The 23,788-nt window shown below is 31.4% G+C and overlaps 1 protein-coding gene across 1 annotated transcript; it reads right to left on the reverse strand.

Moving 5' to 3' along the window:
- Positions 1-12,971: 12,971 nt before the first annotated feature.
- LOC147411437 (F-box protein At5g03100-like) lies at positions 12,972-14,700 on the reverse strand. The gene is made up of 3 exons (XM_086452700.1): positions 13,725-14,700; positions 13,479-13,637; positions 12,972-13,377 (listed from the first exon to the last, which is right to left on the reverse strand). Exons 1-3 carry the CDS (start codon positions 14,625-14,627, stop codon positions 13,090-13,092), a joined length of 1,350 nt encoding a protein of 449 aa, XP_086308826.1. The 5' UTR covers positions 14,628-14,700; the 3' UTR covers positions 12,972-13,089.
- Between the last annotated feature and the right edge of the window lie 9,088 nt (positions 14,701-23,788).

Here is a 23,788-nt window from a genome sequence, read left to right on the forward strand (position 1 = left end):
CCAGTTGACTTCCATTAACAAATCATAAATATTTGAACTTTGAAAGTCTGAACGAAGATTTAAATTTTGGGTCAACTTAGATCAATTGGATTTTGACGTAGATTGTTGTTTTTATGATTGCTGGGATGTCAATTTTCTTTGAAAAATATATTTTGTAGGTGTATAATTATGTAAAAATTAATTTTCTCTTAATGATGGAATAAAATTTTCAATGCAATCCACTGGGAAAATGATATTTCATTTTCTGATTCTATTTTTTATAATTATGTAAAAATTAATTTTCTCTTAATGATGGAATAAAATTTTCAATGCAATCCACTGGGAAAATGATATTTCATTTTCTGATTCCATTTTTTGTTTTTAGGAAGCACAACAAGAGTATAAAATAAAACAAAAACAAAAAATCAAAAAGCTTAAAACCACCTCTCTATTTTTTTTCTTTATCGTTTTTTACATTTCTTAGGCCCAATCAAATACCAAATTCATTTTCAAAAGAAGTTTATGCTTCTACTACTATTTCCTCAAAATTTTCATATCCCTTAATAATTTATTCTCTGCAACCATATCAGAAATTAATATATTAACACAAACAATCACTTAGTCAAAATGAACTGCTTTAAGAATTAACCTAGAAATCGTCCAACTCAGACCATTCACAAGTTATAAATAGAAGTTTTAAAGAAAATGATTAATATATAGTTTTTTTTCTTGTTGATCATTTTAGGAGAACTTAATATAGTTATAATCAACAGTAACAGTGATTGTAGATTCTATCAAAATTTAGATTGATTTAATCGTCGAAATGTATTTACAAGTGCGATTATGCATTTCAAAATCCTAATTCACATCAGCAAAGAAGAATGATAAAAGAATAAAGACTAATCAGGACAAAGAACTCACGTTGGCAATTAGATTTTTTATTTGTTTATATAGACAGACTTATGAGAAGATTGCTTTGATTTGCTCCATGGGGTTATTTTTGAAAAGAAATAATAATAATAAAGTAAAAGAAGAGAATAGAAACATTTTTTTATTTAAAAAACTAACTATTATTTATTTCTATCTTGAAAACAATTGTTATCATTTTAATTCTTAAGTAATAATTTCATTTTTTTTATTTATTTTTCTTTTCAATAAAATATTAAAATTGATAATCGTGTTAAGTCGTTCAATTACTATATTGTTTAGAAAATTATTGTGATGGCTTTGCTCATTAATCAACCCAATCAAATTACTATATTGACTTGATTTGCTCCATGGGGTTATTTTTTAAAAGAAATAATAATAATAAAGTAAAAGAAGAGAATAGAAACATTTTTTTAATTTAAAAAACTAACTATTATTTATTTCTATCTTGAAAACAATTGTTATCATTTTAATTCTTAAGTAATAATTTCATTTTTTTTAATTTATTTTTCTTTTCAATAATATTAAAATTGATAATCGTGTTAAGTCGTTCAATTACTATATTGTTTAGAAAATTATTGTGATGGCTTTGCTCATTAATCAACCCAATCAAATTACTATATTGACTTGATTTGCTCCATGGGGTTATTTTTGAAAAGAAATAATAATAATAAAGTAAAAGAAGAGAGTAGAAACATTTTTTTAATTTAAAAAACTAACTATTATTTATTTCTATCTTGAAAACAATTGTTATCATTTTAATTCTTAAGTAATAATTTCATTTTTATTTATTTATTTTTCTTTTCAATAAAATATTAAAATTGATAATCGTGTTAAGTCGTTCAATTACTATATTGTTTAGAAAATTATTGTGATGGCTTTGCTCATTAATCAACCCAATCAAATTATTGTATCGACTTCATTTTCAATACTAATGAAGAATTGAAAGGCATATTAGGTGATTTTTCATTAAAATTCAACTATCCATAAATTCATTTCTACAAGCCGGAGACTTGAATTGAAGCATTTGATAGTAGCAAGGGCAAACTAAGTATTTAATTGAAGATTTTGGTCAACTTAATTTGATTGGCAAAATTAAAAGTAATTTTATGGATCGATCTGGTCAAACACAAATAATAATTTTCCCACATATCAATCCCTTGCCTAAAACAATTTTTTTTTTCAAATTTTTTTTTTATTATTGTCATTGAACTTTATGTATATAACTTTATAGCTCAATGACCAGAGCATAGAGCTATAGTAGCAAAAGTGGGACTATGTAGAGTGATTTGTTTTATTAATTTTGTTAACGAATGAGACCTTAGCCTGCTAACTATGTGGAGATACCCTCTGCGGCCAGCTTCTTAGAAGGATTATGACCATTTAGGCCACGAAAACAATGGATATGGATACAAATATAATACAATTTGTAATAGAAATTATAGGGGATGAGAAAACGAGTGGAATTTAGAAATCTCTCTTATAAGTGGGAGCAAGAACACCATGAACAAAAATATCCTAGGGTGTAAAATGCTCCCAGGTGTCATAAACTAATTTAATGTATGTGTATTATACACCCATTTTTCATGAGATTTCGGATCCTATTTATTATTAACTTGGTTGTTGTTTGTATTTTTTACTTTAAGCAGTTCACCACCACTTAAAACAATAAAATCTTTATTTTTTGATATCATTACAACTTGAAAATCAATTCCATTTAAATAAGGAGTGTGTAAAGAGAAATAGCTAGAGTGATTTGAAATTAATTGAATTCGTAAAATATTTAAGATTTGAAGAAGGGCTCGTGGAAAAATGTTGAATTGATTTCGAAGTAATAGTTTTTAGTTCGGATCTTTTTCATAATCAAGGAAACCTTGTAAGCTTTTTAATTTCTTGGTCGGTTAAATTTCAAAAAATTGTAATATTTTTTTCTTGATTAGTGGAAGTTTTATTGACTTACAACCATGGCTTTTCTTCCCTTTATTAGTGGGTTTTCCACATTAAAAATTAGTACGTACTCTCGTTGTAATTTAAAAATTCGATCAAACCCAATTGATCCCTTAGTATAGTCTGATTTTAAAAACATTGATCATTAAGGTTCTTAACGTTCAATAACCCAGTTGGATATGCACAATGAATATATGCTTCAAGCAGAACCGACTAAAATTTGAACAAAATTGGATTGAACCCAATTGAACCATTGGTACAACTGATTTTCAAAACATTGATCATTAAGATTCTAAATGTTCAATAAGCCTCTTGGATATACACAATGAATACATGCTCCAACTTGAACTGACCAACATTTGAACAAAATTCGATCGAACCCAATTGAATTGTTGGTACAATTTGATTTTCAAAACATTGATCATTAAGGTTCTAAATGTTCAATATGCCACAATCAAAATGTGCTTTGTTGGGTAGTTGAAACTCCTTTCTTCCAATACACACATTTATTAACATGCACTTAGTTAAGTTACAATTAGTAAATGATGAAAATAAAAATTGAATGGATTGAATGGTATGTAAGACTAGAAATTTTTTTGGATAATTATAAAAGCACTCCATGAGTTAATAAGGCAATCCATATCATAGTCGAATTACTTTTTCTTATATGAATTAAATTTTTGGAATAAGTTGATTTTTGGTGAGGGTGATCTCTATGAGGATGAGTTTTGGAATGAACTTATTTTGATGGGGTTAGAAGTTTTGATCATCCGCACAAAAAATTAATTTCTTCTGAAACTTTTAACTCACATAAAATAATACAATTCAATTATGGTGTGGGTTGTATTTATTAATTCGTGAGATATTTTTATAATTATCAAAAAAAAATTAGGAGAAGAGATCATCAATTAATGCTTTGAAATTGTCAGAAATAGGTTTCTCGCTATTTCGGTCACATTCTTTTGTTGAAAATATTAAAAAAAATTAAAATTGAGAATTAGATTCCATAAAAGTTGCAACAATTTCTATTTACTCAAGTATTAAGAAATTTCGCATTTTTATATTAAAAAAAAAAAAAAAAAAGACTTGTCCATTACGTTTCTATTTTTAATTAATAAATTAGTTAAAGCATGTGCGAATCTTTCCGCCAGAGATTTTATAGACCGCCAATTCGTCGAGAGGCGGCGCACGGTTACGCGAGTCGACTCGATCATGTACGTCATGCTTATGACTATGGTTTGATATAATCAGTCAACGTGGGATCCACTTTGGTGCACGCGTACCTGGACACGTGGGACCCATTAGTACGAGTCAAAACTTGAAAGTGATAGGTACTACTACAACCTGTAAAATCATTTGACGTACTCTTTCTATCTTGACCACACATCTACTTTGTAATTAAAAAATCTTCACAGAGTCAATGTAAACATAGATTTCCTTCTTGACTTATCTCCACTACTTTCTCGCTAACCGTGTTTTTATTTATTATTATTATTTTTTTTTATATATATAATATAGTTTCCCTTCACATTTCAATTCTTCCCTTTTCACACTCGAACCCTTTTTTTTTTTTTTTTCCCTTTCTCTGTCTTAAAAATAATTTGATTGCTTTATGTTCTTTCAAAAATATTCTTACAATACAATTAAATTTATGAATTATTTATCAAAATAAATAAAATTACAAACACACTACTCTCTCCTAATTAAATCAGTTAATTTATTAAAATTATACATAAATTAATTTTTCATCTTCAATATTATAATGAGATAAGGATTTAATGCAAATTACAAATTATCTTAATTAATATGCAAATTACAAAATTTAAAAAAAAAAAACTTGCATAAATCCTAAAGTTTTGTGATACATGTACGTTTGCACATATCACCTGCTAATTTGATATACCAAAATTTTATGACTAATTCTTTCTATGACAATTGAAAATTCAATTTTTTTTTTATTACCAATATTAAGTTGAGAATATTCAAAATTATCACATGTAACACGTTTTGATTGTCAAATATTTTTAAATGTTTTTTGGAAGGTAGATATTTTTAGAGTTATCATATAAAAAATATAATTTTTTAAATTCTTGGATGACGGTGACATTATCATGCGTATTGGATTTATATAGAACGAAAAGCTCGGTCAATATAAAAAGACAATCAAATCAACCCATCCAATCTAATGCTGCTAATTGGTTTTGATTGATGCAAATGGAAATCTCTAACAAATGTGATAAGATACACTATAGTAATATTATTGTATATCTTCTATACATCATTATGGTACATGTTTAAATCTTTAAAAATGCATAGTACATTTTGTTTATATTACTAGATTAACTCTTCTTATAATACCCGAAAGATAGATAGAATTTCAGAAAAATATCTTCGTAACGCTATACTACAGTTGTTGCCATAGAGGTTTCAAAGGTTATATGGCAACAAATCACCAACTATTAACACATAGGTAACTGAAACTCACCCTTAATCCTTGACATGATCTCAATTATAGCACACTTATAATGTTTATTTATTTATCTAATAAAGATGACTATATCAAATTACATAATTACATGCATTATATTTGAAGTGAGATCTAAGATAAGAAATAGTGATACATGTCTTTAATAACAATATTTTATTTTTATTTATTTCTAATAATTGATAAGTGTAAAATCATTCCAATTGGGTGTAATGTTCATTTTAATTACTCATTTATTGCATCCATCAACTTTGGTGATTCTTTAATTATTCACTCTATGATCTGAACTCAAAACATTATGTTTGATACAATCTAACTAGGATTGTCTTAGTGGTGATCGTTAATTATATACAATATGATTAAAATATGGTTCTAATCAATCACACTGGCAGTTACTTTAGCCGTTTTCAGCTCATTAATCCTTAGTTACTTGTGATGTCATGGTGACATAAATTTGAGGTGTAGAAAAGGACAAATAAGAGACCAGTAATTAAAAATGGGTTGGCAGAGAGAAGTGACCCAGCTATTTTAGGGTACCAAGGCTACACGTGGGAAAAGATCTTAAAAAACAATAAATAAGTAGAATTTAAACGAGTGAGTCGAGTGGCTATTCTTTGAACACGTGGCTTGATCCGTATAATTTTTTGGACAAATTCTGAGGGATACCTACATTGATCTGAAATTTGCTGAAATAGGAATCATTGTATCTTTCTTGGGAAAGTAAATTTGTTTTCAAACTGATGATGATATGCCCCTCCGGATTTGATGGATATTTGACATATCTTGCTGTGATCTTTAACAGATTGATTATATATCACTTGACCTTGGTCTTCTTTTAAAGAACAATAATCGTATCCAAGAGTTGATGATGATTGCTTGAAAAATCAAGAGATTTTAAAATAAAAAAAGTCCTCAACCAACGATATGCAATCAGTTTCAAAGCATAGCTATCTCAAACCTCAAATATTAAAAAAAAATTTGAAGAGGTTACGTGTCATGTAAAATAAAGAGAATTCTTTCAATTCTTTAAAATTGACTAGCCAATTGAAACTTTCTTACCTCCTGAAAAAGTGGTCCAATAATGTAAGAATTCAAGTCGATAGATACATCAATAATGATTTTTTTTTTTTTTTTACTATTAGATATTCGACATTTGGGCGGTAGAGATGATCACTTTACTGGCTAGAGGAAGTCATACTCTCAAAATCAATTTATTATTGTGTACTTAATCAAATAGAAATGACTCAAAAGGTGAATAATGATGGTACTCGTCTCCTTCACCACTATCTTAAATGTCAAATGGAGGAGATGAAAATATTGTGTGACTATCCATCTTACAAAGGTGCAATTCAACTAAGTTGGTAAAGGCTTAAAGACAGTTGATCCCATGCTTAATTGTTAAGAAAGAAGAAAAAAATGAATAAAATCATCTATTATATACCACATGAATTCTCAAGTTACGAGATGTTACCTACCTCAACTCATGGCATAAATGACCATTAGACGAAAAATCTCAAACACTAGTCCTAAGGTCTAAGACAAGAGGTGTGGATCTTTCGATCAAGATCGACATTTTACAACATAAACTCTCTTCAGGGAGATAATACTCACTTATTACAAGTAAGGATTACAACACAATTCACCAAACATGTAACCTAGACGCAAGTAATCATAATCTGCCAATTAGAACCATCGATAGCTTAACAAAATGGCTTTACAATAGAAAAGAGACTAAAAATCGAGAAAAGATTGATAATTTTTTAAAATTTTATCCTGTCTATTAGATTATTTACAATGTTAATAGTTAACTTGTATTTTATAAATGATTCACTAAGGATTTAAGAAGAAATTTGATTCAATGTTCCAAGGCTAACGAAGTTTTGAGAAGTTGTGGAGTTAAAAATTCTGATCAAAATTGTAATTTTCATATCTCTCATAATATTTCATAAACACTTATATTTAGTTCATAAGTGTTGTCCATCCATTGTTAATCTAAGGTCTAATTATCCTCAAAATCCATATAAGAAGTCTCAAGGAGTATTTGTTAGGACTATCATTTAATTTAATGACTTAGGTTCCTGTTTACTAAACCCATGATCTAGGGCTATCAATGGATGCTTATCAGTTCAGATATAGCAATATTCGAATTCGAATCTGAATCAGAAAATTTTATCTGATATCCAAATTTGAATTCGAATCCGACAGATATACTAAAACTTTATCTGAATTCGAATCCGATTATCCTATTGTAGAATTCGAATAATTTGTATATTAAAAAAAAACACAAAATTTCTTTATCCAATTGATTTTTCATTATTTAAAAAATCTATAATATATTATATTATATTATGTATGTAATAAATAAATCAAATAAAATAATATATATTATATACAATTATTGGATTCGAAATGTTAATATCTAAATCCATATCCGATAAGGATTAGAATATATAAAATTATCCAAATTAGAATTTGATATCTAAAAAATTCAGTTGATATTCAATTTTTTGAATTCGAATTCGAATCAGATTTGAATTTTTGACTATCCATTGACACCCCTACGATGATCCTTGTCAACCTCTTTTAGAGGTTCTTCCTTACTTGATCATCTCTTAATTTGCTTGTTTTAATCATGTGGTTTTGAAATTTTATTGAAATATCCTTCATAATAAAATAATTCTACAAATCATTAATCATTTGTCTTGAGAATTTGGGACAAGTTATTTACACTCTTTCTTTAGTGGAGTTGACACGGATCATTGACCATGTTGATGGAACATTCCGTTGGTCATAAATTGGGTCCCACTTTTCACATTCAATAACATTTGAAGACAAGGACGAAAGTAACACCTTATTTACTCCATCACGAGATTAATTAAAATATAATTTCTACTTTTCTACCTTAATCTTGAATAAAACAAGTTGAAACTCTAACTTTCTTAAATAAAATAAGTACACCACAAAATCTAAGATCCCACATTAAAAATTTATAATTAATGTTAAAAATGGTCTAGAAAACTGTTGATATATAACAGAGTTATAATCCCCCCCTCCCGTCATGCTATTGTTGTGTACTCATAAATATAATAAAGGTTTACAATGACTTATTTTTAAATTGAAAATATTTTTTCTTTTTCTAAATGTTATATATATTTTAGTTGTTCAAAAATATTTGGTGTTCCTATAGCATAAGCTGTAAAGAGATCATTAACAACATGGGGAGATTTTGAAATTAGGTCAATGGTATAATCTCTTATAGAGTTTACAAACTATGGTAGTTTGTATTAGTGAGATCGTTAACTATGATGTTGGTCGATTTTGAAACTAGGTCTTTCGACTTTTTTTTTTTTTTCAAATGATGGGACCATGTCTCGCCTAAATCTCTTGGGTGTATGTCATACACCACAAACCACATATACCAAATAAATTGGGATAAATCCCAGTGAGTGGTCAACGAGAGGGTTTGAATTCAAGACCTCACCCTTTTTAGAGGGAGGCCCTCACCATTAACTCAACATCCACAAACTTCACAAACATAATATTTATATATTAAAATAAAATAAAAAACTATTTTATCTTAATAATTTCAAACTTACTAGATATTATAACGTGACACAATCCTTATAAATTAAAGTTTATAAGGTGCCATTTGTAGGTAGGGCTGGAACCAGCATTTGTAAGAGAGAATAATGTTAATTACTTTTTTTTATATAGAAGGTGCCATTGAAAAGAGAATTAAAGGCCTCAAATAAACACAAAGGTATAGTATCTTTTTTTTTTTTTTTTTTGTTGAAAAAAATCATTTTTCGCGAGGGTATCTCTAATATAGATCAAAATGTGGGAACACAGAGGGCATGTCATCAGTTTGAATGAACCAAAAAATCGAGGCAAGGCAAGCCCCTTCGTCCCCCTCCCCCTTGTTTGTAGGTCACATTTTGCAAAAGATGGCATCATATTTGCATCATAATAAAAGAATGAAAATAAAATTGAAAATGAAAATGAGGTGGGTCATTTATATCTTTGATTAAAGGACTTTAAAAAGCATTGACTCCCAAGAATTATGCAATGGAGTTTTGTTGTTGGTTTCATGATGCTAAGATGGACCTACTCTTACTATTTTCTCTCTCTTTGCATCATTGCTATTGAGAGAAGGCTCCTTATTCAAACACATCTGTCCACACATATCTCCTTTTCTTTTTTCCTCATCTTACCTGAGATCTCTTCTTCCTCAAGCTTTAACTTTATAGAAAAAAGCAATGAGAAGCTTATCAAAATGGAATTTATGAACTGGATATTTTTCTACAGCGTCATTTCATCGAATTCACTAAAACATTTGATCGACGACCTTTTAACCACACGATCCTACGTCAGCTCTCTCTATTACCAAAAACATTTGAAGGAATGCTTTAAATGTGTTGTGTTGTACATGTGCAATGCTTTCTACCATTCTTTTATTTATTTATTTATGGGTTTAAACTTTAAAAGGGATTTTAGTTTAATATTGTTAATGGAGGGACCATTTATAATATTTTAGTGAAGAAGTTGGGTTGGTTAAGTAACTTGCTCAATTTAATAATGCAAACAAAACTGAGATAGTGATCTTCAAGGGAAAGTGTAACATTAGACCAACAAATATTCAATTATTGAGCTAAGAATGTTGGGTATAGATTGAGCACTAGATATTGGTGTCACATATTTTACCAGTTTAAACCAAACAGCCTGACCTCAGTTCTTATCTTCTCATAAAAGGATCACTCTTACATGGTTGATTATCATCATCAAAGCCTTTTCTCAAGAATTAATGTTACTTGCTCCTCCATATTCCACCTGACCCAAAAAAAGAAAAAGAAATAGAAAAGTCTGATTGGAGATTTCTAGTAATTTAATTTGACCATTTTTTTAACCATATAAGAGTGTTAGAAATAATCAACCAATTGGATCATGTCAGGCGATGGATCACCTTATGGAAATGAAGAAGCATCTTCACACTTTAACTTCTTTAATTGGAAGGTGTTGTTGGATATTCTAATATTAATATTAGTTTTTTCTTGGGTTAGAGGAGACATAGTTTGGTTATAATAGCTAATTTCACATTTATGGGTTACACAAGAGAAGCAGCCAGGGATTTTGTCATTCACAGTTGCAATAACCACATAGAGCAGGTTCTCAAATGTCCTGTTTTTTTTAATAGGATCGTCTTCCACAAGAGTGTTATTGTTTGAAGAGCCTAATGATACCAGTTTGCAAGGAGTATTGTTCATCATTTAACACAAGGGTATTTTTGTAATTTCATTGATATTAAGTAAATTTTTTCTTTTCGACGAAAGGCTGTAATCTGTTATGTGAGTAGTGGAATCAGTGTGATCCATAGATATACCTCAATTTTAAAGAAACCATTGTTTTGTTCTTTTTCGTTCTCCATTGTTTCGGTATATATATATATATGGGTCGGGTTCCTGCAACACACGTTGCGACACACATATAGACAACGTGTTTGTCTTATATGGGCAAAAATGTTTGGAATGGGCTGATTTTCTGTGAGGATGATCCCTGTGATGAGGGGATCATCCTGGCAAAAAATCATCTCATTCCAAAACTTGTAACCCCATCAAAATTGATTTACAAAAATTGGATGGTCTATAATTTTTCAACAAAAATTGGACGGTCTAGAAGTTTCATAATGAGCTGATTTTTGGCAAGGATGATCTCCTCACCACAGAGATCATCCTCACAAAAAATCAGCCCATTCCAAACATTTTTGCCCATATAAGACAAAATGCGTTGTCTATATGTGTGTTGAAATGGTTGTCTACACACATATAGACAACGTGTTTTGTCTTATATGGGTAAAAATGTTTGGAATGGACTGATTTTTTGTGAGGATGATCTCTGTGATGAGGAGATCATCCTTGCCAAAAATCAGCTCATTATGAAACTTCTAGACCGTCCAATTTTTGTTGAAAAATTATAGACCGTCCAATTTTTGTAAATCAATTTTGATGGGGTTACAAGTTTTGGAATGGGATGATTTTTTGCCAGGATGATCCCCTCATCACAGAGATCATCCTCACAAAAAATCAGTCAATTCCAAATATTTTTGCCCATATAAGACAAAACACGTTGTCTATATGTGTGTAGAAATGGTTGTCCTTTGAACCTGACCCTATATATATATATATTTTAAACAAAGAGAACTCTTCATTTCCATGACGAGAAAGTTATAAGCCTTTTTATATTTCAGTAGATAGAGTTGTCAAGAAATTCTCAACCAAGTGCTCAAAAGCATCATGTTAAAATATTGAATGTATAGCAGAGAGGAGGATGTTGACATGGATGAGAAAGACTAGAAAAGATAAAATTGCAAAACGAACACATACATCAAAATGCATACAAATAGCTCCAATGGTCATAACTAAGACAGAGTTGACTGAAACGATTTACTCGTCAACAAAGGCCTGTTACAGATACACTTCGGAAAAGTATTCAAATTGAATATTCTAGAAGAGTGAGATAAAGTCCCAAAAGAACATGGATAGACACTGAAAGCAAATATGAGCACTCTTTGAATAACAAAACAAGTGGCTCTATACATAGACTTGAATGGAGAAACATGATTCAATTAGTTGACCCCAAAACTTAGAAATAAGACTTTGAGGATGATGATGATAATAAGTTTGGCAAACCCAAGTTAGTGATATATCATTTCAATCATATCTTAAGTTTGTTGCTTGAGAGGACATTGAGGCTATAAAATATGTCGGTAATAAGATTAAACAGAATAATCCCATTAGTATCGACTGGATCTACAATTTTTGTGTATGTGAACACCTTTGTGAAGTTCACTTAGTAATTTGATCAAACACTTATTAGGTATTTCATTAAACACCTTGTATGCAACACCTTCCAAGACCTTATTTGATAATGACAATGAAGGATAAACCCAACTAATAGTAGCAAATGCAAAGAAGATAAACAATCATACAAAGAAAGAGTAGGAACACAATACCTACAACAGGAGATTTTATGTGGTTCACTCAAAAACTATGCCCATGGAGGTATGAGTGTTAGAGCTCGATTTCACTATGAAGAAAACATAACAAATCGATGTAAGGAAACGTCTCTATCACTTAACTTCACCTTCTTTTAGATCTCGATCTTCCCAAATCTTTCAACCTTTCCTCTCTTGGATTCTTTCTTTCTCTACTCTCTTCTCTAGAAGAAACTCAGACTTCTAACAAAAGAAAACAACATCCCTTCCTTTTAGAAGAACCACAAGGTAGGTCACTTACATAAGTTACAAACCCAACCTAAATTATCTTGGACCGGTCTAAAATCAAACATATTTAGACCATGCTTAATTGATTATGCTGTCACTATTATGGAATAAGATGATGTTTAATTTATATTCAACATTATAGGACTTGACTTCAAAGCATTGGGAAATATTGAACCTAAAATCAGTTCAATTTGTATCATAGAATCCTTATGATAGCTAAAGTTAAAGGCAATGTTGTATCTATATCATCCTAAGATTGTTCTGTTTAAAACAAATCAGGTCATGGATTACCAATTCTTACATTGAACATGCATTAATAACTTTGAAATACATTTGAAAGAGAAGGGAAGAAAAAAAAACAGACTTTTATTGACATAAACTTGTCCAGCTCTCATAAATCGTGTACCTTCTGTGAAACATGTGTCACTAGGCCCAACCAAATATTCCAGCCAATCTACACAAATTAATACTACTACTACTTCACGGTTATTCTAGCATTGGATGAACCTGTTTTGAAAGAAGAGATCTTCTCATGGAGTTTGCGTTTCTCCATATTGTTCATTGATTTGTGGATCACGAGAAACATATAATCCAGAACAACAGCCTTCACTAATAACCATTCCACCATCTCCATTTCATGTCTAGTGCCAGAAAAATTGGATATGGATATTGTTTTTAGGTGATCTAAGTTGTCATAAAGAATGGTATTATTACATTGGTCCGGTCCCTCCAACTCTTTCTCTCGTGGACATACGTCCTTTAACTGTGAACCAACATATATAAAACACAAACAAGTAAGAGGTTAGCATCATAAACAATAACTATAAGCCTTATTTTCTTGGTCGCATAAGATGGGAGCCTCACCACAATGAAAACATTTTCCAAAGCAGGGAAAACTTCAAACAAGTCGATAAGAGCTAAAGGCAGTAAAATAGCCTTGGAAAGACCAATGTATTTGAATTTCTTAAGATTCTTGAACGTAGTAAGAGTCCTTCCATTGAAAACCTGATCTGCAAATATGAACTTTGGATGTACAAACAAGAGTTAAAAAAAAACAAAGAAAATTTCCTTAACATTGAAATTTAGTATAAAAAAAAAATAGATGCATACCTGAAGAAACCTGTGGTTTACAGTCAAATAATTAACATGTGAAATATTCGTAAATGACGTTCTCCACTTGTTGAGTACTTGATCTTTCATCCCAGAGTGAGGTGCTGGAATGTCTTCGAACATGAGTGATGCTTCGAATAAGTTTGGAGCATTTTTCAAACATAAGTGTTTGAAGAATCCAGTAAAAGAGATTGATACAAGATTAGGAGCACAGATTTCTATTTCCTTGAGATCATGATAATTATTCACCTCCAAGGTCTCAAGTGGTAAGTTAGGGGCAGAAACATTAAGATTCTCTAAACCTTGACATCGTATCAATCGAAATTTTTTTAGAAGAGGGCATGTGGAAATAAGTTTATGAGCTGTTTCATCAGATAGTTTAACATGCTGTAGATAAAGAATCTTCAAAGAATTGAAACCTTTGAAACCTAATGGAGGATTAAAGACGAAATCTTCCAGTTTCAGTACCACTAGTGATTGGCAGAAAAACAAAGAATGTGGTAATTGGAAGGTTTCTGGAGGACTATTAAAAACGGAAACAATTAGCTCTTGAACTTTCCTTTTCACAGCGAAGTTTATCCAATTCTTGAAATTTCTAGAGAGATTGGAACAATTTCCAATTAGTGAAAATCTAAGCCTGTTTATTTGTTTTGCCTTGTAAAGTTGTAGACATTGACCAATATCAATATTGCCAGAAGGGAAGTCCATGTTGGGATTGAAAGTCCAGACGTACCTCCATCGTTTCGATAAGATGCTTGTTCGAACCGAATCTTTCATCTCTAAAAAAGATAGAATGTGATGAAGAATTTCGTCTGGTAATTTGTTCAAGTAATTAGATTCCTCATCATGTTCATGGTGACGTTTCTGTTTGGATGATGAAACTTCTTCTAGGTTCTTCATCATAGCAGAGAGACTGAATCAATATTTTCACAAATTCTCTTTTTCAATCTCAAATCCAATGTAAAACTCACGTTCGCCAAGTATTTATATTTAATTCTGCTAAAACAATCTTTTCTAATAGAACACCAATTACATGTTTTAAGTAGAATAGGATTACTAGAGTCCCAAAAAAACAAAAAGAATCCATATCGTGTAATACTAGGAGTTTGATAACTATCAAATAACAAATCTCCTTCGCCCTCCACGTGGAATGCAGAATATTTGTCCCAAAAAAAAACCATTAAACAAACAATCAATCAATCATCATGATTGGTGAGATCAAGCCCCCACGAAGGAATTGATTAATGTCGTTGCGCCACGTCATAGAGACAAGCAAATGCCAGGCAGGAAGCGGGGGTTGACACGTCATCAAAATTATAAATTTGCTGTATGGTATAGGGTAAAAAGTTTGATGTCCAATAGGATTTCGTCGAATATATGCGTACATCTTCTTCCACCTATTATCTCTGCAACTCTCTAGTTTACTACAGCCTACTTTGAAATCTAATGCACCTTATCTGGAGAAACATTAGAGAAGTTAAAGGGTAAGTATTTGTTTTCTGGTGCTCTTTTATTTAAGTGTTGAGAATTTCATTTAAGAGATCGGAAAAAAGTATCAAAAATTAAAGTTGACCTATCGTGGAAGGATCTAAGTGTGAAAGGAAAACAACAAATGCTTATTTCCCCTCTCCATTTACAATCGAATAAAAAAACCATAAAAAATAAAATCTCTATGAGCATTTATCGATGACCACTTAAACATATGAGCGTTGATGGATCAAGCAAACTTGATGTCATGCTTTATCCTCTAGAGAAGATGTTCTCAAGAAGTGAGGACCAAGATATGCCATCTAGGAAACACATAAAACAATGTCTCCAACATAATCCAATACAGGGGAACCTGAGGATTGGGTCACTTGGCCAGCTTCTATTGCTTTGGAAGGTGGGTTAGATTTTGTAACCTTTTTTTTTTTTTTTTTTGATTGCCGCGGTTCATGTCTCAGGTTAGATCAGCTATCTCTAGCTTATCTCTTTGCACACTTTTTTTTAGGGAAAGTACTTGCAATCTTCGATACCTGGTAACTTTTAAACTACATTTGTTAGGAATCCTTTTTTGAGCTTGAATTTTTGTGTTTTTTTGGTGTTGGTTTCATCCTGAAATTCCTTATTTATATGTTTCTGTTGGTTCTTTTGGTTTTACTTGCATTACCATTCTTTGTAGGATTGTCTGGAATCATTTGAGTATTATCTATGTGAAAAATAATGACTACGGAGGTTATTTGAATATATAGAAATGACCTGTAAACTGGTGGTGTTACAATGGGTTTTGTTTTCTTGCTTTCTTTCAGGAAGTAAATACATCAATGGGGAGATAATTCCCTGCAAGTGCTCAATTTATCAACCAAAGAAACGTAACAGAACAAAATGTGAGAGTAGAATGTCTGGAAGGCATAGAGAAGTATCCCCTTCATGAAAAAGGAGAAGGCCCAGACAAGAGTCAGGAGGATTAAGCCTCTCGGTGAGATAACTAGAGTTATTTTTCATGCTAAGATAGAGTTGCTCCAACAAGCATAACTAGGAGAGAGTCGATACATACCTAGGAGAAAGTTGACTCAGATGGTTTACTCATAGTCAACAAAGGCTCATTACAGACCCACTTTGGAGAAATATTCAAGTTGAATACTCTACAAGTGTGAGATAAAGTCCCGAAAGAACATAGATAGAGATAGTGAAAGCAGATATGGGCACTCTTTCAATAACAAAAGATGTGGCTCTATACATAGAGTTGAATGTAGAAACATGATTTCATTTAGCTGACCCCAAAACTTTGGAATAAGACTTTGAAGATGATGATAATATGTTTAGTGATCCAAAGGTATTGAACGATCTATTATCTGCAACCATATCTTAGGTTCATTGCTCGAGAGGACATCGAGGCTATAAAATATGCCGGTAATAAGAGTAAACAGAACAATCCCATAGTTATCAATTGGATCTACAACTTGGTTAATATATCCTCAGAACCATTAATAGGAGATTATGCTGTCACTGTTATGGAATAAGATAATTTTTTAATTTATATTCAATATTGTAGGACTTGACCCCAATGCAGGGAAATATTGAATCTAAAATCAGTTCAATTTGTATCATAGAATCCTTATGATAGCTAAATTATAGGCAAGGACGCAAGGTTATTATCTAATATCATCCTAAGATTGTTCTGCTTAAAGCAAATCAAGTCATGGGTTACCAATTCTTACATTGAACATGCATTAATAACTTTGAAATGAATTTGAAAGTTAAGGGAAGAGAGGGGAAAAAAAAAAAAAAAACTCGTCCAACTCTTGTAAATAGTGACCAACCAAATATTATAGCAAATCCACAGAAATTAATATTTCTCAACTCTTATTCAGGCATTCAATGAACTTCTTATTCTTATGGATTTTGTGTTTCTCCATATTGTTCATTGATTCATCGATCATGAGAAACATATAATCTAGAACAACAGCCTTCTCTAATAAGCATTCCACTAGCATCATTTCCATTTCATTGCTAGATAATTTTGACATGGATATTATTTTTGAGTAGCGTTCAATGGCCAACAGTTTGGCAAACATTTTGGCAACACATTTTTCAAAACATGGGTTAGAGGTCTTGGAATGGGCTGATTTTTGGTGAGGATGATCTCTATGGTGTAGAGATCATCCTCACCAAAAATCAGCCGATCCAAAACTTCTAACCTCATCAAAAATGGTTTACAAAAAATGGACGGTTCACGATTTTTCAACTTGTAAAATGGGGCTAGAAGTTTTGGAATGAGCTGATTTTTGGTGAGGATGATCTCCTCACCGTAGAGATCATCCTCACCAAAAATCAGCCCATTCCAAGACCTCTAACCCATGTTTTGAAAAAGTGTTTGCCAAAATGTTTGCCAAACTGTTGGCCACGGATAGGGACCCATTATTTTTAGGTGATCTAAGTTGTAATCAAAAGGTGTAGTATTAACTTCACCCGTCTCTGCAAATCTTTCTCCTTGAAAAAGCTGATCCAAGTCTCTGCTTCTCGTGGCGACTGGTCCGTTTAACTGTGAACCAACATATATAAAACACAAAAAAGTAAAAGGTTAGCATTAACAACAACTAAGACTTAAATTTACTCAGTCGCATAAGACGGAGCCTCACCACAATGAAAACATTTTCCAAAGCAGGGCAAACTTTAAAGAAGAATTTCAGAGCTAAAACAGTATAAATAGCCTTGGAATGACCAATGTATTTGAATGTCTTAAGATTCTTGAACATAGTAAGAGTCTTTCCATTGAAAATATACTCTGCAAATATGAACTTTGGATATACAAACAAGAGTTTAAAAACAAAGGAAATTTGCATAGTTCCTTAACATTGTAATTTTTATTTGAAAAAAATATGCATACTTCAAGAAACCTGTATTTTACAGTCAAATACTTAACATGTGAAATATTAGTAACCAACATTCTCCTCTCGTTGAGTACGTAACACGAGTGATGCTTCAATTAAGTTTGGAGCATTCTTCAAACAGAAATCTTGGAAGAATCCACAACAAGAGATTGATACAAGATTAGGAACACAGATGTCTATATCCTTCAGATTACTAGAATCATTCACCTCCAACGTCTCAAGTTGTAAGTTAGGCACGTAAACATTAAGATTCTCTAAGCCTTGACAATTTAATAGTCGAAATTCTTTTAGAAGAGGGCATGTGGAAATAAGTGTGTGCATTGTTTCATCAGATAGTGTAACATGCTCTAGATGAAGAACCTTCGAAGAATTGAAACCTTTGAAATCTGATGGAGGATTAAAGAGGAAATGTTCCAGTTTCAGGACCACTAGTGTTTGGCAGAAAAACAAAGAATGTGGTAATTGGAAGATTTCGTTCGAACCGCATCTTTCATCTCCATGAAAGATAGAATTTGATGAAGAATTTCGTCTGGTAACTTTTCCAAGTATTCAGATTCTTGTTCATGGTGAAATTTGGATGAAACTGATAGATTCTTCATAGTAGAGATTGTAGCAATATTCACAATTCTCTTTCTCAAACCTAATCTAAAACTCATTTTAAGCACTGGATTGATAGAGTACCTGAAAACTAACCAAAAGAATCCATATCCTCTAATACTGGGAGTTTTGTAACTATCAAATTCCAGGTCTCCTTCGCCTTCCATGTGGAATGCCACATTTTGGTGGGATTGGTGCCTTCAAGCCTTTGAGTCCAAGCCCATGAAGGAATATTTATGATTTAATGGTGTTATAGAATAGTCCTACATCACCTGGGTACTATTGGGATGTGCAATGTATAAAGTAGGGCAATCTTCACCTTACAATTAGGTTTGTGAGGATGAGTTAGGCTCATGGGGCTTCTACATGGTATCAGAGATCGGTTGGGTTAGTATCTCCAGCCCTGCGTGGAGGGGGAGTGTTAGAATTGTCCCACATTACTTGGGTACTATTGGGATGTGCAACCTATGAAGTAAGACAAGCCTCACCTTACAAGCCCGTTTTGTGAGAATGAGTTGGGCCCATGGGCTACATGAAGTTGGGTTGAGCCTTGGTTGATCAAATTTCTGTTGAAGATCCCTTTTGAACTCACCATCTTTGGTGCCATTGGATAGAACCTGAAGGTTCGAAGGGGCTTATAATTCATCATCTGCCAAGCCTAAGTAACTTCTATCCTCGTTACTTGCACTTAATACAAGAAGGCAATATGGTTGTTTGTGGTTCGGCTTTGTTGGTTGATGTAATAGGGTGAATAATAGAGAGAATTATAGGGTGATCGCTGATGGTGCAGACTTGATTATAGTATGTTATCGGGTTAATTGTATCAAATTTGGGTTGGTGATTTGTCACTTTAGAATGAACCTGGTTTGTAGGGGAATATAGAGATTATTTGTTTCTACATTCGCTTTGGTTTCCTAGATCGATTTGCTAACTTGCTTCTCTTGTGCATAGATCGTCTCGGGACATATGTAAAAACAATGGTCTTTTAAAATATGGGTTAGAAGTTTTAGATTGAGCTGATTTTTTGTGAGGATGATCTCTATGATAAAATCATCCTCATAAAAAATCAGCTCAGTCTGAACCTTCTAACCCCATTTAAAGAGATTTATAATGTGGACCATCGATTTTTTTACCAATAATTAGTAATCACTTTTGATGGGTTTCGAAGTTTCAGATTAGGTTGATTTGGATGATCTTCTTTTCATAAAGATCATCCTCACAAAAAATCAGCTCAATCCAAAAGTTCTAACCCATATTGTGAAAAATGATTTTTTTTACATATGATTTTATTTATGTCCCATGAACCATCCCAATACATATAATCCAAGTGTTCAAATTACAAATACAAGTATTATAGTATTTAAAAAATGAAGTTAAATAAAAACAAGTTAATATATTGATTCAAGTTCCAAATATAAATAATAAAATACATTGATTTTGTTCAACAAATCAATTAAGAAATTATTGAGAACCGGCATGCTTTAGTTCACGAACCCAATCAAAATTCAATGGATTCGTGATTCACTTGGTTTTAAGAATCCATCGCTTCGTACCAGTTTGTGGTTCGAGCTAGTTCCAATGAATTGGCCAGCGTCGGGTGTATAACATAAGACTCACATGCATAAACTTTTTAAATAAATAAATAGTAGAAAAAATTTAAATAAATAATATTAAAAATAAAAAATTAAGATAATCATTTTAAATTTTAAATCCATGTAATCAAATTTGAAGTTTCAATACCTTGTAATAAGTAATATAAACTATTACAATTTTATTTTTCAGTTAGAAATGCTTTTTCTTTATCTTTCTTCAAGACTTTGCACCAAAGGCGTAATTTTTTTTTGTGCCTCATGTTCGAAGTCGTACGCACCCACTGGGCCGTTCTAAATGATTATCAATTAAGTTTCTCGAAAGTTCTAAAAATATTTATTTTAGCTAAGTTGCTGCAGTGCTCTTATAACTTTGATTTATTTTAAATACTAGAGTGAAAATTCCAAGAACTGTTTTCTTTATTTATCAAAATTAATTTATATTTTTTTCTATTATAATAATCTAGGAAATAAAAACATCTTCAACAATAATGATAACTTTTGACTTAGGCTTGGGATGTTTTGTATTATGCGATCCAATTTGCATTCCCATTTGTATTAATTTAATTGGTTGTGGGACATTATACTCAAAGGTTCTCCTAAAATTATGCCATATTTTACTTCAATTTTACACTTGTCTTGTTGCCTCATAATACTTTTAAGGTATTTTTTTTTCTTAATCATAGGTTTGAAATGCTCTCTGTATGCATCATTTAGATGATCAAACATTAGGTAACTCAATAGATTTGAATTTTAATGAAAATAATTTTATAAAGAGCTCCAGTCCATTGCATTTTTGGAAATTTGAAATTTGGGAGATCCCTCCCTCCATCCACTTTTTTCTTCTTTATATCTGGGTGTCCCGATAGACAATAAGCTAGGCTCGTATATGAGTTTTACCCAATCAATAAATCATGGTCTTGTCCAAGGACTAATTCTGGGGCACGTGCAACTCCCACGTATCACATGCACCAGGTAAGTGAGGGTGTACTCTCGCGAGTGACCCTTGAGGACTTAATACTAATACTGGGTATAGAACTCACAACCTATGGGCATTAACTGCTTATCGGCCTCGAAATTGTCATTGAGCCAATCCCTCGGGGTTTTCCTTCCTTCCACTTGAAAAAAAAAAAAAAAAACTCAATTTGTTCTTGTCACGTAATTAGTAAGGGCATTCGTACTTTATTTCTTTCTCTGAAAAAGAAAATTATTATTCACACCAAATTTTACTAATGCCACACCAATTCTTATGTAAAACACTAAAGAATTGCACATAGTTGGCGTGGTAATAGTAACTCTCCTGAAAAGAAAAAAAAAAAAAAATGCCTCAAAGCCTCCCAAACAATTTTCTCCAAATTCTTTTTAGGGAACAACATCCAATTTTTGGCTATCCAAGGAATGTTTAATTATTGTAATACATCATATAAATCCCTGAGTATCAGTGTCAATAATAATAATAGAGAACACTCATTCAGAATAACAAAGGGCTGAGTCATCTAATTTATTGATGAAACCAAGCCTATAAGGGGACCCATAATAGTTGGTGAGCTGTCAAATATGATATTTATTTAGTATAGTTTATGAGGACCATTCATATCCACTTACGCTGTATAGTTATCCTTTAAATATATCAATAATATATATGATATGTCTCTCTCCTATATTCTTATTAAAAAAATATTTTTAAGATATTTACAATGATTTTTTAATTGAATTTTTTTATATTTAAATCTAAAACAAATAAAGAACCAACTAGTTGCACATCACCAAGTGCCGGTTGCACTCCAATATAAAATTTTGCTTTTTTTTTTTTTTTTTTTTCTAATTTCCATCTTATTTTTACTTTTTATATCTCGCAAAAGAATTTTACACTAATACTAAAAATCAAGACCTATCATTCGTGGGAGTTCATGTAAATTTTATGGCAAACCTATCCTTGTCATGAGCACTTGCAGATTTTTACCTTATTTGTAAATTATGAAGTTTGAAAATTGAATCTAGAATTTGTGAAGTTTTTGTGCCTTAGTTCCTTTATGATTTTCAAGTAGAAGAAAAGTGAAATTTTTAGTATTTGAGGTGCCATCATAACAATGAAGCACCAAGCAAATTTTTTAGGTGATGTAGTGCAACCAGTACAAGGTGATGTCCAACCGATCTGTCCAAAAAAAAAATGGGTGGTAAAACCCAAACCATTGTACTAGAGTACTAATTATATGTTCGCTTTAAAATTCTTCGACTCTCCACACATCCGATGGTAGCAGTTTTAAAATCTTCCCTCAAATGAAATTGATCATTATCTCTATGATTGGACATGAAAAATGAGTGGGAAAATGATCTTTCATGGAAAATGTAAGTTTTAGATGTACAATTGCACATTTTCGTTGAATTTTTCCTTTTTTCTTTCTAATTCAAAGTGATTTTCTCCTATGTGTCAAAATGTTTTCCCAGCCTACTCATTTGGAAAATGATTTTCCTACTCTCACCTCAACTCACTTTCCCCATATTATTATTTTGGGAGTTTAGATATGGGTTTGAATTTCAACATTTGGTCATCCACGACAATTAGAGGAGAAAATTTGTCAAAAAAAAAAAAAAGAAAAGAAAAGAAAAGTCTAGCCTACATAAAGAATTCATGATCAAGTAAATTAATAATTAAATGAGGGTATTGGTGACTGTTTGGTTATGTATTGTTTTGTCTTGTCGAGATGTCCGGATTTTACGGTGTCACAAGAAGGCCCCTTGGCTTTTCTAGAATTTCCAAAAAAGCCCACCGATTTATTATTGAGTAGGTGATGGCCGGCCTTGCCATCTTCATTAGTTTTCTTTATTAAAAAGATTAGATTAATCTTTAATAACCTTTATTGTTACTCTTAATGTCTCTGTCGGATCCGAATCTTATACTTTGATCACAAAACAAACTCCTTAGTCCTCAAGGGAATTGTTTTCAGGAAAAAAATAAAAAATTAATAAAACCATTCTTTGAAATGATGAATTTCTACGTTTGATTAATTGCATTTAGGAAAATGTTAAAATGCGAATTGAATTTTGTTTTGGGGGTGGAGATGGTAGTGAATCGTGTGACCTGTGAGAAAATAACATCAGTTTATGAAAAATTACTTTCCTAAACTATGTATGGATTGAGAGAAGTGGAGAGAAGAGAAACTCAATTTATTTCCACCATGTTTGGATTGATAGGAGAGAATTTGGGATAAATTTGAAATTTTAAAATATCTTAAAATAGATATAGGGACAGAGTTGGAATTATAAATATTTTAAAAGGATTTCTCTCTATTTTTGAAGAGAAAGAAAATTGACATTTTTTTTCTCTCCTCTTCTCTTCAATTATTTTCTCTTCTCTCCCTGCTTAACAATTCAAAAAAGAAAAATTGATAGAAACTCATTTATTTTCTCTTCTCTTCTCTTCTTTCCATTTCTCTCAATCCAAACACAACGTAAAAGATGAGGTGACAAATTATCTTATTATCTAGGGGAAAAAACTACTTTG

The sequence above is a fragment of the Akebia trifoliata genome, chromosome 1 (genome assembly GCF_017979445.1).
Source record: "Akebia trifoliata isolate Shusen 1 chromosome 1, ASM1797944v1, whole genome shotgun sequence".
NCBI classification, from domain to species: Eukaryota; Viridiplantae; Streptophyta; class Magnoliopsida; order Ranunculales; family Lardizabalaceae; genus Akebia; species Akebia trifoliata.

What these genes read in the sequence shown, in the direction of transcription:
- LOC147411437 (XM_086452700.1), bottom strand. Translation starts at nt 14,627, where the DNA reads ATGATGAAGAACCTAGAAGAAGTTTCATCATCCAAACAGAAACGTCAC. An exon ending in TAAACCACAGGTTTCTTCAG is followed by an intron (nt 13,638 to 13,724) that starts GTATGCATCTAT and finishes GTACATCCAAAG; the next exon opens with TTCATATTTGCAGATCAGGT. An exon ending in TGGAAAATGTTTTCATTGTG is followed by an intron (nt 13,378 to 13,478) that starts GTGAGGCTCCCA and finishes GTTGGTTCACAG; the next exon opens with TTAAAGGACGTATGTCCACG.